The sequence below is a fragment of the Rhea pennata genome, chromosome 4 (genome assembly GCF_028389875.1).
Source record: "Rhea pennata isolate bPtePen1 chromosome 4, bPtePen1.pri, whole genome shotgun sequence".
NCBI classification, from domain to species: domain Eukaryota; kingdom Metazoa; phylum Chordata; class Aves; order Rheiformes; family Rheidae; genus Rhea; species Rhea pennata.
Window position 1 is genome coordinate 44489730 of NC_084666.1, and position 15993 is coordinate 44505722.

Sequence of the window (15993 nt, forward strand, 5' to 3'; positions counted from 1 at the left end):
GCCGCGGCCCCTCTGCCCGCGGCGCCCGGAACCGCCAGCGGCGACATGTCGCAGCCGTCGCCGCCGGCGCGGCCCGGCAACCCCCGCAACCCGCGGGCCTTCTTCGACGTGGACGTCGGCGGCGAGCGAGGTGGGGCCGGGCCCGCGCGGCGGGCGCCAGGTCTACCCGGGGCGGGACGCGGCGCGGCGCGGCGGTCGGTGTCTGCATGCGGCCTGGGCGCCGCCGCAGCGCCCGGCCCCGCGTGCAGATCCGCCCGCGCAGGCCGGGGCCTGCCGCAGGCCCGGTCCCCGCGCTGCCGAGGCCGCCGCCGCCCCCTGCCGTCGTCGGGGCCCGCGGCGCGGCCTAGGGCGGGAGCCGGCGCCGGGGCCGCCCCTCGCTGTGCGGGAGGTGGCGGGCGCGGAGCCGCGGGCTGTGCAGGCGGCAGCTGGGCCGGCGGCCGGGCCCGGTGCTGCCGGCGTCGCCTGCGGCTGGGCGGCGGAGCGGGGTGCCCGAGAGCTGGGGCTCTCCGGGTGCGCTGGGCGAGTAAGGGCAGGCGGTGTCCGCTGCAGGGCTGGCTGCTCGTTCGCTCCCTCGGTTTGTTACTCGGGAGAAAGTCAGTAAGAGCGTTTGATGTTCTAGGAAGGTTTTATTGACTTCCAGTTGTCTAATTTGCTTTCATTCCTGTATTAATTAGAACTAATTTATTTACATTTGGCTTCTGGTACAGTGAAATTACATTAACTAATTCCCTGTTAGGCTGATGAGAAAACAGTAGTGTCACTGGTGGCGGCTGCTAGGAGTGAGAAATCTGACATGCCAATTTATATTAAAAAAAGGTTAAAATTTATTACAGAAGCCATTTATCAAATATGGGGAACTGTTATCTACTCAGTTTTTGCTTATGTTAGGTAAAACATGCACACTTGTTGATTTAATAATTGCTTTCTTGCATCTGCAACTGTAAATAGCCATTATTCACATACATGTTAAGTACTACTGTGCCTCAGTAAAATTGGAGTTTAAGAGAATGAGAAATAAGATTGGTATACACACTTAGCATAAGCTTTTTAATCAAATAAAATTCACCGTAACTCTCTATGCGTGTTTATGACACAGACACATTTTTGGTTTGCTTTTGCCTAAAAATTGCAGATTTGAATATCATCACGTTTTTATGAGCCTGTATTTTCTGGGCCCTAGCTCCGGGGAGTAGTGCAATTCATTGCTGGCAATACCTTACAGTAGCTCCACCAGTGTTAGCCGTGGAACAACTCCAAAAGGTGAATTTAATAATAAGCTGAATACAAATAACCTGCTCTGAAATTTAGTTGCCTTTGCCCTACAGTGCTCAACACATCATTGTGCCTAGGAGAGGACTTAAAAAGATGTCTCACCCTCACTTTGTCATTTCAGTTGGACGGATTGTCTTTGAATTGTTTGCTGACGTTGTGCCTAAAACTGCTGAAAACTTCCGTGCATTATGTACAGGAGAGAAAGGAACAGGGCCTACCACTGGAAAACCTCTCCATTATAAAGGATGCCCTTTCCATAGAAGTAAGTTCTGTAAAATCCTCTGTTATCTAGCTGACAACATAAGTCTTCTATTATCAATATGTGAAATAATATAGAGGAGCACTTGTTGAAGTAATAACTTGACTGAAGACAGACTTTTGACTGTTAGACCCTCCTGATCATCAGATACTGTTTCACACACATTGACAATAGTAAAGCAAAAGTTTACTATAGTAAATCAGTAGTAGTAGAACTAATTTACTATGAAATAGATTGAAATGGATTTCAGTTAAAGCACTGAATATCAAGTGAGTGACACCAAGCATGGTGTAGTGGTTATCACATCCGTGTTACATGCGGAAGGTCCTGGCTTCAAGCCCTAGTGGAACCAGCACCAGGAACTCTTTGGGAGGTTGGACTAGATGATCTCCAGAGGTCCCTTCCAGCCTTACTGAATCTGTGATTCTGTGATTTCTGAGCTGAAAGGGAATAGCTAGTTGAAACTTGATAAAATAAAGATGGCTTTATTTATTTATTTATTTATTTATTTTTAGGCTTAAGTGTGGATGACAAGGATTGATCTTTATCTCTAAATTGTTTTTCTTAGTGCCTTTCCTGCCTCACTGCTCTATTTAATAATTATCTTCTTTTACAGTTATTAAGCAATTCATGATCCAGGGTGGAGACTTCTCAAATCAAAATGGCACAGGTGGAGAAAGTATATATGGTGAAAAATTTGAAGATGAAAATTTTCATTATAAGGTATTCTATTGAAAATACAGCTTGTATTCAGTTTTTGAAACTTCAGTGATATTTGTTTAAATTGAATCTTAGTGCCCTTCAGCCCACAGATAGCATGTTTTTAAGCAGTGGAAAAGAATGCAACAAAAAGACCCAGACCAGTTTGTCCTTAAAGTCTTTGTTAATTACAGAAAAGATGACAAAAGTAACAATAGTTTAAATATTCTTTTTTAATTTCTCCGTTAGAAATTGGTTTGAAACAACATTTCAGTTCTGACTGGAGAAATTATTTTGACAAGTGGCAAATGTTGTCACTGTGAAGCATGTAGAGTGTATTAGCGTTAAACAGATGTTGTTTGTTTTCATATACTGTTAATATTCATCATTTTTATATGCTTAGATGTGAGAAATACCTGTTTTGTTTAAGAAGTGAGGAATCTTTTGTAGCTTGCAGAATTAATCCAAAGGAAAATTGAAGAGAGCGTTTTCTCCAATACAATGGAATAAGTAGTAAAAGGCTGTTTGATTTTGCACCCAAAGTACTTGAAAAACATGCTGTGAACAGAACAGATTTTTGAATATGCAAAGTTCTGGATTTGAGGGTGTAATTCAGGAGATGTTGGCCCTGATGGTAGGGGGAACTTCAGAAATTTCTTATCTTCCATTATTAGTGATCACTCCTGTATCCAAGCTCATTATTTCATTATAGCACTAATGCAACTGTTTGTTAGTCAGCTCTATAAAAAATTTTTTTAGTATTATATTAAACCATGCTATTTCACGTGTTTTATGAATTATGTGAATTATGAAACTGTCCTCGTCCTTGAAGTCAGTATCGCGTAATGCCAAGCAGGCTGTCAGTACTTGTGCTTTATACATACAAATTAGCAAATACAACTCTGAACAGCAGTTTCCTCAGGATCTATCCTTGCCTCTTCCTGCTTCTTGTGCAGTGGTGTAAACTTCAATATGCCCATTACCTTTCTTCTTTCTCTTTCATGCTTTTGACGTAAGACTTCTTTTTCATGCTTCTGAGAAAGAAATAATTGTTCTTGTGTTGCGTATTTGAAAGACTTAGTCAGTAGTCAGTTCATCACATTAGGTCACTCTCAGCAGACTTTTTTTGGCATCATTTCTGCAGCTAATGGCTGTGCCACAGTGGAACACCCAATTTGCACAGCTCTCAAGCAGTGTGGTTACTGTGCTGTAGCTTTGCAGGCCTGCAACCTGTCAGAGACTTTGTCCAGATTCTGACTTGATTTATAAGCTGAGCAAATGGCATGCAGAAACTAGCATGGGAAAGACACTATTGACAGTGCTTTTCAGAACACTTTCAAGGCAAGAAGGTGCATGAGGGATCACCAGCTCTTTTTTTAATGAGTAGGACCTCTATTTATGAGAGTGATGCTGAGACTTGGTCCCGAAGAAAATGGGGTTGCATGTAAATGTCCTGAAGATCAGAGCCCTTAGACTGCTGTCAGTTTTCAACCTGTCCTCCAAATCTTTATGGACAAAAGGTAAACGTGCACTGAATCTTCTTGGCAGTCGTTCATTGGCCAGCCTCAAATGTTATTTGCAAAAATCTCTTATGAAAGAACCCTTTTTGATTAACTTGTTTGCCAGCAGCTACCATGCAAAATGCCAGATGTTTGCTTTGGAGGCTGCCTTCTGCAAGCTTGCTACCAAGTTGCCTTCTCTTGCTGTGGAACACAGGCTTGCTCTCTCTTGGCCAATTCTGATTCCCAGGATGAGTTTCAAGATTAGAAGAGACCAAGACAAGATTATTCTGGTACCTTTTGTTTAGCTAGGTGCAATTCTGGATTTCAGCATACATCCTTTTTCCAGAAATTCTGGGCCTAATCTTGTAACATCATTGAAAGATCCTTATATCCTATGACTGGATGAACACCATGGGCAGTACGTTCTCTCAAAGTCCTTGGAAATCTAAGCATGGAGTGGGAAAACAGTTTTCAATATAGCATGTTCTTCAAACTGATAAAGACTGTAGTGACAAACGAGCTGCTTAAATACAGCTGTCTAAGACTGCTGTCTCAAACTAATCAACCTCCTATAGAGCTCTGAGCTCTGCTTTATAGGAATTTCAGTTTCTGTCTCCTCTGTGTTGTCATACTTCATTCTTTTGCTCTCCTCTCCTCCCTACAGTATCAAGTTTCTTAGGGATACTGCAACTTGCATGCTTCAGACGTGTACCAGAGTCCTCATATAACGTATTGACCTTTGCTGAATGGATTTTCTTGCACTTAATAACTAGATCAAGTTTAGGAGAGTAGTACCTTAATATGTCATAACAGTTTAACAAGAGAGTCCGCAATGCGTGGAACTACCACAATGGTTGCAGTACAAGCAAAAAATGAAATAATCCGTATGATGGAGCAAGGTAAGTTTTATTTCAAAGAAGAAAAAATACTGGAAAGAAGATGGACAGTATCATCTCATGTTGGTCTGTTTAACCAATTTTTAGTATCTTGTGCCCTGTTTAATGAACCAGAATAATCAGATGATTAAAATCCCAGCAGACTAATAACTGTCTGCCTGGAAAAGTGCAAGTTAAGACAAAAAAAAAAAAAATAAAAGAACTTTAAATTATAAAGACCACAGATCCCTAAAAGTCATAGTTGTACAACATAATTTCCATAAGTAGATCTTTTTAAAATTAACAATACGTACCATTCTTGACAGTACCACATTAAGTTGGTTTATGTGGTGTGTTGCTTTGTTTCTTAATGAAGCCAGTGGTCTTGAATGATCTAGTGAGGAACATCACTTCTTTCTCAGATGATCTCTAAATTCAGCAGCTGACCAATGTGGAGTGTATAGACTGCACAAGGAGTAAACAAGAAATGCTGCAGTGTGAAGTCACCCATGAGGAGGTGGCAAGTGTAGAGGCAGAAATGGCATTTGCCCTGTGCAATCATGATAGGTAAAAGTAGTATGTTAAAATTAGTATTAATAAAACTGTATGGAACTGTCTGATTTCTTCAAAATTGTAATTATGGTTGTCATTGCAGTGTATAGCAGTAGCCTTACAGAATTTTATATATGATTTTTTTTTTGGTTGTGATTTTTTTTTTCTTGTTATACAGCATGATAAAGCAGGACTGCTGAGCATGGCAAATGCAGGACCTGGTACTAATGGCTCTCAGTTCTTCATTACAACGGTGCCTACTTCTCACCTGGATGGGAAACACGTGGTATTTGGTCAAGTGATCAAAGGAATGGGTGTCGTTAAAATATTAGAGAACGTTGAAGTAAATGGAGAAAATCCTGCTAAGGTGAGCAATATCAAGGTGCCTAGGAATTCTGTTTTCTTCTACCAGATGATGTTTTGACTGAAAACTCTGAATTGATTTGACCTTTTTCTTTTTTTTCCCTCCCCCCAGGAGGATTAAAAATGATTTTCTTTTTGCTAGAGAAAAGCAATAAAGGCATTGTTGTTACCCAGTTGCTTTTGGAAAATATTGAACCATTACTTCTCACTTTCTCCTATTGTAAACACCTTGCCAGTCTTGTTTGTCACTTACTGAGACTAAAGATTACAGGATTGTTGACTTCTTTAAGATTAAACATTTCTATCCTAAAAGTATTGGGGGGGGAAGTGATTTTGTGGTTGAAAACTGTTAAAATAGTTATTGATTTTTCTAAGGTATTTTAGAAAAATGAACTAGCTAATGGATTTTTTTTTTGTCATCCTTAGGAAGACAATATTGTTGAGAGAAAGTTGGGTTTTTTTGCTCCCCAAAATCTAAATGTAAAATACATACATACATATATATATATATATATGTATGTATGTATATTTTCTTCTCTGTGTGATGGCTGGGAAGAGTAGTGCACTCATTTTGGGAGTTAAACTTCCTTGGTTCTAGTTGATATTTAAATGTGGAGAACTAAGAAAAATGCATAGGTGAATAATCAAGCGTTTGCAGCGTTTCCATTTAGTGTCTACTGAATGATTACACTGGAAAAGCACCAAAAGCCTTATGCTGTTGGAACTGCTGCTTTTTGGAATAACTGTAGTCTTGGTAACTTGAGACAAACTTCCTGAGCTGGCAAGTTTTAGCATTAATTCATACAACTCTTTTTATTTCTTCTAAATGCCTAGTGTAATGTTTAGGGCTATTAAATGTTTACCAGTTATTTTTACGAGCGGTAACAGTTTTCCTTTTGCTGTTCATGTTAATTTACAGCAAAGGAACAAAAATCTCTTTCCACCACACACACAGTTTATTTACTGCTCAACACAACTGAGAGGGTAGAAGCCTTTATCAGGGTAAAGGTGGAAATGCACTTCCAGAAGGACTGGTGAGGAAATTACAAAGTGGAATTCGTAATCCTAACTAACTGCCATGATAGGCAATTTTCATGAATTTTATGTCAGAAATTGTTTTATTTCTGATGAAGCAATCGGGGTGTAGTTCATATCAGTTTGTAACTGTTTGAAAATGTATGTTACTTTAAAAGACTTGCCAGTTTGAAAAAAGAACGCTCATCTCTCTCTAATATTAAAGGATTATAAAGTCATCTGCTTGCTGCAGCTCTTCTTACTGCTATTTCTTCTTCCAGGCTTTGTAAAAAGTGGATATGGTGTGGCTGGAATGCTGGTACTTCGAAGGCACTACTTTCTGTGATAAAAACCTTTTGATGAGCAGGGGCTAATGGTGCTATGACAGACTTCTGAAATCAATGCACCCAAACAACAGATGACAAAGCATTTTTACTGAATTTCAGAAAGCACACATCTATGGGTTTTTTTTTCTTTCTTAAATTATCTTAATGTGCAGTACTGCTGCTATGCTTTTTTTTTTCTTTCTTTTCAGTTGTGCGTTATTGCAGAATGTGGAGAGCTGAAGGAAGGAGATGACTGGGGAATTGTTCCCCAAGATGGCTCTGGAGATGCTCATCCAGATTTTCCTGAAGATTCAGACATAGACTTGAAAGATGTAGGTGGTTTTTCTTTTTTTCTTTTCTAGATAGTTATTTTACAAAAAGCTGGATTTGTAGGTAATCCAAGTTATGTATTATCTGTGAGGCTATTCACTAAGCATTTTTTCTTAAGTTCAGTCAGAGTACTGATCAAGTGGTAACAATGAGTTTTAGGAAGAGAATGCCAGGAGAGGGGATTGCTGTCTATATTTTTCAGCGCTAACTAGAGCTATTTTTCCCAGTAATTAAAAACATAACATTCTACTTTTTTTTCCTACTCTGTTTTTTGGCTTGTGCTGTACTCCATCCCTCTGATGGATACCTTAATGTTGCACCTACACACTTTCCTGGGTGACTTTTTAAATACACACCCTTTAAAAATATTTAGCGTCACTTACTAGAAGTAATAAAAGACCAGCCTTTTGTAAAGATCTGACTATGGTAGACTTGAAAGTTCTCAATCCCTAGCAGTTACTTGCTTTTCAGGTTGTGCAAACTGAAGGAAGACCTGTTGGGGAAGGTTAGGAAGCAGACTGGGGAAAGCCATTCTTCTGTTGGGCAGGTTTTTACTTTACTGTGTGAATGAAATAGACAAATTACGCATATCAGACACTGATTTCTGAGGAAAAAAAGGGGCCTTGTATAAGTGAATTCCAAATACAAAATCAGAAAGGGAGAGAAGAATAGTAAAAAAGCATTACAGCTAGAATCCAGAAACTATTTTTTGAGATGCTATTTTTGGCTATTGAGAAATTCTGTTTTTGAAACACTATCTTTGGCTGTTGAGAAACACCTTAGCTTGAAAAACTGGGTAGCGTTTTTGATGAATCTGATCTGATGTTGGTAGGTGCCTGTCTTCCTTAATTTTAAATCTGTTTATATAAACTAACTATAGAAACCTTGATGAAATTGGCTTCATGCTGTGATCTGTTTTTTCAGAGTCATTAATTCTAATATAGTGAATTTGTTAACTAGAAATATTGCAGATGGCATTTTGACAGAGCTTAAGACACTTGTGGCACTGACAGCAGTAATATAAACTGTTCATTGTCACTGGAAAAGTAACTTAGCACTTGAAATATATGCCATTCTGGAAATAGAAACGATGGATATCATACAGACAGGCAGCATTTTTTTTCTTTTTCCCATAGACTTAAGTGTTTTGAGAGAAAGAGAAGTGTGTTCATATGAGTTTTAGTTTGAGATTATGTAGAGTTCAAGTGGTTGTCTTCTGCTTCTCAAAGCAGTATTAATCAAAAATACTATTGGGAACAAAGCAGTCTTGGATGTACGCTTAGATTGTTAAAATATCTTGTTTTCCATAAATAGCAGTCAACACCTTTAACTTTCTGCGTGGGTAGCAGCGTTGAGGGTTGACCTGCTTTGTTATCTCTTTTTTTGACATCAGTGGTATCACCTGTTCCCCATGTAAAAACCATTAGGAATTTCATCTTTCAGCTTACTTATTGGGTATTACATAGAGCAGAGAATATTGCACAAGTCGTTTGAAACCACTATTTGTCTAAAGTTAGAATGATTTTTGAAAGAGGATGGACATGCAATCCTACTGTTAATGATTAAGTAAATCAAGATTTTCTTGGTAAGTAATTTGATACTTTGTATTTTACATCTATTTTATTAGGTTGACAAGATTGTGGCCATAGCAGAAGACATAAAGAATATAGGAAATACTTTCTTCAAATCCCAAAATTGGGCAGAGGCAGCTAAAAAGTATAGTAAAAGTTTACGGTAAGGCTATCATTGTTAAATCAGGTAGTTTCTGTAATCCAGATTAACATTACAATCAAGTAATAATACATACATTTTAAAATGCCTGATACTGTGCTTATTTTTTCTTTCTCTTCTTTTTAAAGCCTATAGAATCTGAAAAAGAACTGCTTGATTTTTTAGCTATTTACTCAAATAGATATTTTTTTACTCATTGATAGATAAACGTCACCTCTTGCATATAGTTCTTAGAACTCCTAATTGCTAATGCTCCTCTATTAATACTGTTGCTGTGCTGGTACATAACTGGGAGAAAAAGCACAACAGTATACGAGTATTTGGAGAGGGAAGGGCAGGAGATGCTGCCTCTTCTGACTTCTGTTAATCAGTAGGTATAGGAGATGGTAAGTTCAAAAGAGACTATGTCCAAATATGACACTAATTCATTATTATTATTTTGCTCTTAGGCATGGTGCCATCATCCTGATTCCATGTTTAATGCAGACTTGTCTTCAAAATCATGAACTTTCTGTTCTTGTTTCTGTACTGTTTCATTCTTTGAGGCTTTCTGCTTCATGTATTTGAGGTTCTCCCAATTACATCTTTTTAAGTTATACTGACTTTTATCTCTGCTTTCATAATGATCACCAGTCAAAAAACAGTAATGACAGAAAAAGAATCAAAGCATATTTAATGCTTCATCTGAGTTTTAAAAACTAGATTTCAAACAAATGATGTCCTTCTGAAGCACAGAAACAAAAATGTTAACCCAAAATGCATCCTCTCCCTCTGCACTCAAAAAAACCTATCATAGACCCACAGAAAACCTGAAAAAAGTTGGATTTATATGTAAATGCTTTAGAAATGATACAGAAAAAAGGCTGGAATGGATCTTTAAGGTACTTTGTGTTGCAACTGTCCATTTCCTCCCCTGTTCTAAGGTAGAACTCAGGTATACTTATGCCATCCTTCACAACTGTCTTGCACACTCGTAAGCAAGGCCAGTGAAAGCTGTTCAGTTGGTGTAGACAGCTCTTTTTTCTTTTCTTTTTTTTTTTTTTCTTGGTGCTAATCTGCCTTTGTGGATGGGAAGGATACTGTCTTTTCCAAACTAAATAGATCTGATGCTTTTAGACCTTATTTATAGGTCATCTTTTCTTTCATCTATGGGCATACCCTGGTTGTTGTGTCTTAAAGCCTGGTACTTGAAGTAGGATGGAGTACTTTAGCCGGTACTTCACCAGAACGGATAAAAACAGCAGTGCTGCCTATATCTTATATGCAGTTCTCCTAGCAAAACACCTAGAAATATTTGCCCCGCACACCATTTCAGTGGTTACGGAAACAAATTCTGCTGGTTTCACGCCATCTAACATAGTGCATTTGTCAAAGAAAAGAAAATCTTAATACAGTCAAAGAACGGGAATATTTTCTTCTTTGTGTTATAGGGAAACATTTATCTGTGAGCTCACCTTTTATCAGTAGGTGTGGTATATTTAACAGTGGAATTGAAACAGTTAAAAATACTAATTTGAAGAAGCCTATTTGCATGTAGTTTTGGAAAGACAGCTAAGGGCAGAACAAAATGGAAGTTAAGCTGGCCACCCTAATGCATGTTCTTTGTAAACTTTTTTTTTTCTCCCCCTGCAGGTATGTAGAAGCTTCTGAAGCAGTGACAGAGGAGGCAGACAAACCAAAGTTAAAGACTGTTGCTTTGACTTGTGTTTTAAACATTGGTGCTTGTAAACTAAAATTGTCTGACTGGCAAGGAGCTATTGAAAATTGTTCAGAGGTAATTTAGTGTTTAATATTTTCCTTAATAATTGGTTTAACACAGATAATGGCAACTAAAATCTCTTTAATACAGAGTCTTCTGACAAGCTCATGATTTGAAGGTAAATAAAGTAGAAGGCTGGCTTTAAAGTTAATAACAACTTTCCAGTATTTGGCTTTTTGAAAAGGCTTTGAAATTGAAATGACTTACTAACAAACAAAATAAAGGCTGTTGCTTACTGCCACACTAAAATGCAAACTGTGAATATTAGTTTTGTTTCCTGAGAGCAGAGCTAGTTTTTATAACACAAGTAGTTAAAACTGATAACAATGAAAGAAGAATACTTTTCCTGCAAAACTAACATGAGCAAAATGTTTTACTTATTTTTAGATTTGAAGTTACTTTTCTAATTAAAGTCCTTTCATGTAGGCTTAGTATTGAAATGAAATCAGTTAATTGGGGGGGGGGTAAAAACAAATGATAAATACAAAAGTATTTAAAAAAACAAAGGCAAAAAAAAAAAAAGTGACATAGACCTACTGACAAAAATGATCACATCTGAGAAAGCATGAATTAATTCAATAAAACATTAAAATCTTGAAGGAAATAGAGTATAGAACGTTTATGTCTAATAGCGGATGATCCTGAACATCTCCTAGGACTTTGGGATCTCAGCTAGGTTGCTCTCCAGCCTGCTGATGTTACATATGTGGAGAACAGCCATAAGCTTGTATTCAGAATGGTCAAATTAGGGGATGGAAAAGAGGAAAAAAAAACCAAACCTGAATATGTAACCTGGCATCAGTGCTCTAGAAAATGATAATTGAGACAGCATTTAATTATTACAGATAAAAATTAATAGCATCATAGTACTTGCAGATATGGAAAACTCCCCAACCTTTTCTCCCTTCTTAGGATGATAGAATTGTTAGATAAATGCACAGCTATAATAGACTTGTGTAATGTATTTAGCTTAGTTCTTTTAAGAAGTTTTACAGAGCATATCAATGTTTTAATCAGAACAGCAGTTTGCTAAGAACTAATTGGTACAGTTCAAGGTAATTGTTAATGAGCAACCATACACTTTCAGTTATGATTCCCTACGGCCAAAAGCTTTTTAAATTAACAATCTGCAATACATGGGTTGTTTGGTGTAAACGAGGAATTACAAAGAGTTGAACTTGTTCAAACAAACCTTCCTTTAAGATAGGTATAAGCATATCTGGCCATCAAAAAACAATGACTGCCCTTATGTGTACATAATAAAGACACTTAATTCTGTGCTGACCCAGAACGGGTTCTAGGATTTACAGCAGACAAGTACATCAGGATAAGCTCCCAGAGTAATACTTTCTTTGTATAAACAGACAATAGTGAAGTGACTTAAAGAATTCTGGATGTAGCTTTTAGTGTCTAAAGAATTAGAACTGATAAACTTTACTAATAAAGCCAGACACCCCTGCAAAGAGATTTCTTCAATCACTGAAAAAAATAAAATGCAAAAGTATCTTAGCAATAATAATAAAAATGCGATCTGCAAAGACCAGAAAAGAAAAGCTCTGAGTGGAAAGAATGGAGCTATCCAAATTAAACGTGGAACTTACTGAAAAAAAAAAAACTACTACTCAGAATAGTTGCACAGACTGTTTGCCCAGCCACTGTATTTTCTATTTTGATGTTGCCGTATTAAAGCTGATCACTGTTCTGGAATACATATATATATATATAGTAGCAAAACTATTCAGCTCAATAAAGGGGTAATGACTGAAACTTCTTAAAGGTTCCTGAATCTCATAAGCTGGATTGCTTGTATACATCTTTTGTTCCAACAATGAAATAAGCTTTGCAGAAAAAAAAATGTGTTTTTGTTATGATCCCCTTAATAGAGTTCTTTGGAGTGAAGGAAGGAGATGTAGTATAGACTTAGGTTAGGATAACCTGAACTGCAGTTACCTTTGCCTTGAAAACTGTATAGATACTGTAAGATAAAATGGAACTTGTATGTTGCTCCTTCATAAAAGACCAACTCCCCTGCTACAATATTAAAACCAACTAGATAGCTGTACTGTATGCTATAATGTAGTGTTCCTATTTACACTGTTAATGTTTTGACAGTTTACTCTCAAACAAAATGGGAACATTGTCTGCTGGTGTAAACTGTGCCATTTGCAGTGGTGGGAGGTTGTGAAATATGCTAAATGTTAATGTGACTATTTTATTAATCTTACAGGCTCTTAAAATAGATCCAGCAAATACTAAAGCTCTCTACAGACGGGCTCAAGGATGGCACGGAATAAAGGATCTTGATCAGGCATTGGTAATGATCACAATATTTAATTTTTTTAAAATTTAAACATTTAATCAAGACATTCATTTATACTTCTGTCTTTAGGCTGATCTTAAAAAGGCTCATGAAATTGCCCCTGAAGACAAAGGTAAACTGTTTCTTTATATATTTTATTTATTTTAAATGTAGCAGATTAAAATGGGACATCATACCAGGGTGATACCTAAGATCCTGGCTTCTACTAATTGCTGAAACTTAAATGCTGATCTGTTGAGCAGAGCCCACTGAGGTGGAAAAACTGTTTTTATACAGCATTGATGCCTCTGGTGTCCTGGGTTACAAGGTCACCTTCTGCTTATGTAGGTCAACAGCATACAAAGGAAGTTCTCCCCATCTCAAAGGGTAATTTTCTGGTTTAATACCTAATTGGATAAAATTTTTACATCATAAGCTCTGTGTTAAAACCAATTCTATTCTTCCTATATCCTCCTTTGCCTGATGTACCAGTCCATGAAACAAACTAAGAGACAAGAGTCTTTTTGCAGTTAATACCTGACTTGATAGAAAATTAAATGCAGTTCTTGCATTTAAAATAAATATGGGTAATTGCAGCAGTCTCATCTAGGCTTGGTGTAGTAGGACACCTAGTATAAAGTGGTTACTATAACTGGATCATGGGTTTTATTTTTAAGCAGCTGTCGGTTTTATTTTTAAGCAGCTATCCAAACGGAAACACTCAGAATCAAACAGAAGATAAAAGCCCAAAAGGAGAAAGAGAAGGCAGCTTATGCTAAAATGTTTGCTTAATTTTTTTCCCCTAAAGTTTTAAACCTCTGCACTAACTCTGCAAAAGAATAAATGGAGCTGTATGCAAGTGTTTCTTCTCTCATTTGCCCTGTACTGCATTTTCAGTGTTTACAACTTAAGTCTAATAATAAACTTCAAAGATTAAGTTGTTTTTTTCGTTTCTTTTTAGCTTTGGTAACAGGTTTTGTGATTTGGGTATGCTGTTAAGACGTAATCTGCAAAAACCACTGATTAATAATTAAAACTTCCTAACAAGTTTGTTTCTAGCATCAGAACAAGTTAGGCAGTTCCTATTAGAAATTGATTTCTTTCCTGGAAGGAACAAAAAATGCTGGTACACAAAATTAGGGTGTAAATACTACATATCTTTTTAAACACTTTACAAGTTGTATTGCAAACAGGTCCCCTTGTATTTGCAAGAAAAAAAAATGAAATAAAAATATTTGATGTGTAGCATTTTATCAGTGACACTTCTTTAGACTGATTTATTTTCTGTACTGCAAGTTAGGATATCACTATAGTAAGTAATTTCAAATAGAGGGAGAAAACATACCTTTTATTTTTTTAAGGGTAGGTACTAAATTCTTCTACCACACCCATGATTCTGGATATGGCTGCTGTTATTACTGAACTTCAGCAATAACTGGAAGATCCAAAGTCATTTGTCAGTCCTCTGAAGAACTTTCTTCTGCCTGCCACTCCATTCTACGAAGAAGTTCTTAAGGCTAGAGTTTAACCTGAATGCACTGACTTTCCCTTTAACATAATGATCATACCTAAAATTCAGAATAGCACGCTAGTCTCAAACTGTTTAACATTCAAGTCAGTGCTATACTTTTAATTACACTGCAGCATAAAACACTCCAACTTATTTGTTGGAAGTCAGAAGTCACTGAATAGCTTTCAGCTCATCTACATGCCATTATAAGCTGGTCCTCCTCCACCTTCAGGGACTACCCAGTTAATGTTCTGACTTGGGTCTTTAATATCACATGTTTTGCAGTGGACACAGTTCTGAGCATTTATCTGCAGTCTTGATCCTTCTCCTGTTTCCAGAGGAATATATTCATAAACTCCTGAGAAGAGGAAAAGAGTGATATCACTTCACTAAACAGTTTCACCTTGTACAGCTCTTCTATTCCTTATCAGCAAGTGTAATGAAAGAAGTTTAATACATTTTTAAGACCTCCACTGGAGCTCTCCTCTAGGAACAGGACTGAGAGAGAATGCTTGAAGCCTGTATTAGGCAAAGTGAAGCATCCCTGAAGTACTTTGCCTTTCATCTTGCAAAATTATCTGAGACACACTTCACTTTTATTACCTACCTGCTGGACAAAATCTTTGTTCTGGTCCATCGAATATAGCCAAGTTTTTGTTCACAGGGATGCTGTCGTCTTTTAGAGTTAAATGAGCAGGCTGGTCATGTTCGTGATTTGTACCACTTAAAGCCACAGATGATAGGAGATCAAAACTGATTTTTCCATCAGGTTTTGGATATTCAATAGGTGTACAGTCTTTGGCTGGCTTGAGTCGAGCAAAATCTGGTCCTAAATACATTTTTAATAAATAAATTTCAGTGTAAAATTAAAGTAATTTGCAGTATTCAACTACAATTGAACTAAGCTATTTTGACTTCCCTTGCTGTTGTCATCAGAAGTTACTTATAAAAGCAGGTTGTCTTTTTCATGAGACAAAACTATGCTAACTAGAGACCAGGTCTGCTTTGCTGCTTTATTGCTGATTTCTTTACTACATTTTGAGACCTCCCTGCTTGAATACTGTCCAGATCTGCTCTAGCTTCAACTAGAAGAGACTGACATATATATTTGGTATCTTTCAAGGGATAATAAAATTACCTGGATGTTTTAAAGTCCATGGTTCCATTCCTCTCAGTATCCAATAAAAGATACCTGTGTAGATCATTCCTCCATACAAACCGAGTACACTGTGGCAGGATGGTCGGATGTTTCTAACCGAATACAGCTCTTTCCAAACCCAGGACTTTTTCAGGTTCTCTTCATATTCTTGCACATCAAGTCCTAATGCAATACATTACTTTTAGGTACTTACAGTACAGAAAGGCTATCCTTCAAATAAAAAAAAACCCTGCTGAATAAAGAATTGTTAGCAATGAAGGCAACAGAATAATTTCAAAGTGGTAAGCTGGGTATATACTTAAGACTACTTATTTGAACCTCTTTAAAAGATCTGTTCTCACTG

The 15993-nt window shown here is 37.4% G+C and overlaps 2 protein-coding genes across 4 annotated transcripts in view; one reads left to right on the forward strand and one right to left on the reverse strand.

Moving 5' to 3' along the window:
* On the forward strand, nt 1-13918 carry PPID (peptidylprolyl isomerase D). Of its 2 annotated transcripts, none has more exons than XM_062573822.1 (10): nt 1-130; nt 1394-1534; nt 2148-2254; nt 5338-5526; nt 7072-7194; nt 8820-8926; nt 10556-10697; nt 12910-12996; nt 13072-13114; nt 13682-13918. In XM_062573822.1, the coding sequence occupies exons 1-10, from the start codon at nt 46-48 to the stop codon at nt 13771-13773; spliced, it is 1116 nt and encodes a 371-aa protein (XP_062429806.1). In that variant the 5' UTR covers nt 1-45; the 3' UTR covers nt 13774-13918. The 2 variants fall into 2 exon arrangements, with proteins under 2 accessions (XP_062429806.1, XP_062429807.1); XM_062573823.1 differs by having other exon boundaries at nt 13685-13918.
* The window catches only part of ETFDH (electron transfer flavoprotein dehydrogenase), a 20064-nt gene continuing 15695 nt past the window's right edge, over nt 11625-15993 (reverse strand). For both annotated transcript variants that reach the window (XM_062573820.1, XM_062573821.1), the window contains exons 11-13: nt 15630-15812; nt 15099-15320; nt 11625-14849 (exon numbers count right to left, since the gene is read on the reverse strand). In XM_062573820.1, the coding sequence (XP_062429804.1) occupies nt 14686-14849; nt 15099-15320; nt 15630-15812 (569 nt within the window). In that variant the 3' untranslated portion in view covers nt 11625-14685. The remainder of the gene's footprint in view (nt 14850-15098; nt 15321-15629; nt 15813-15993) is intronic.

What these genes read in the sequence shown, in the direction of transcription:
- PPID (XM_062573822.1), top strand. Translation starts at nt 46, where the DNA reads ATGTCGCAGCCGTCGCCGCCGGCGCGGCCCGGCAACCCCCGCAACCCG. An exon ending in ATGGAGAAAATCCTGCTAAG is followed by an intron (nt 5,527 to 7,071) that starts GTGAGCAATATC and finishes CTTTCTTTTCAG; the next exon opens with TTGTGCGTTATTGCAGAATG. An exon ending in AAGTATAGTAAAAGTTTACG is followed by an intron (nt 8,927 to 10,555) that starts GTAAGGCTATCA and finishes CTCCCCCTGCAG; the next exon opens with GTATGTAGAAGCTTCTGAAG.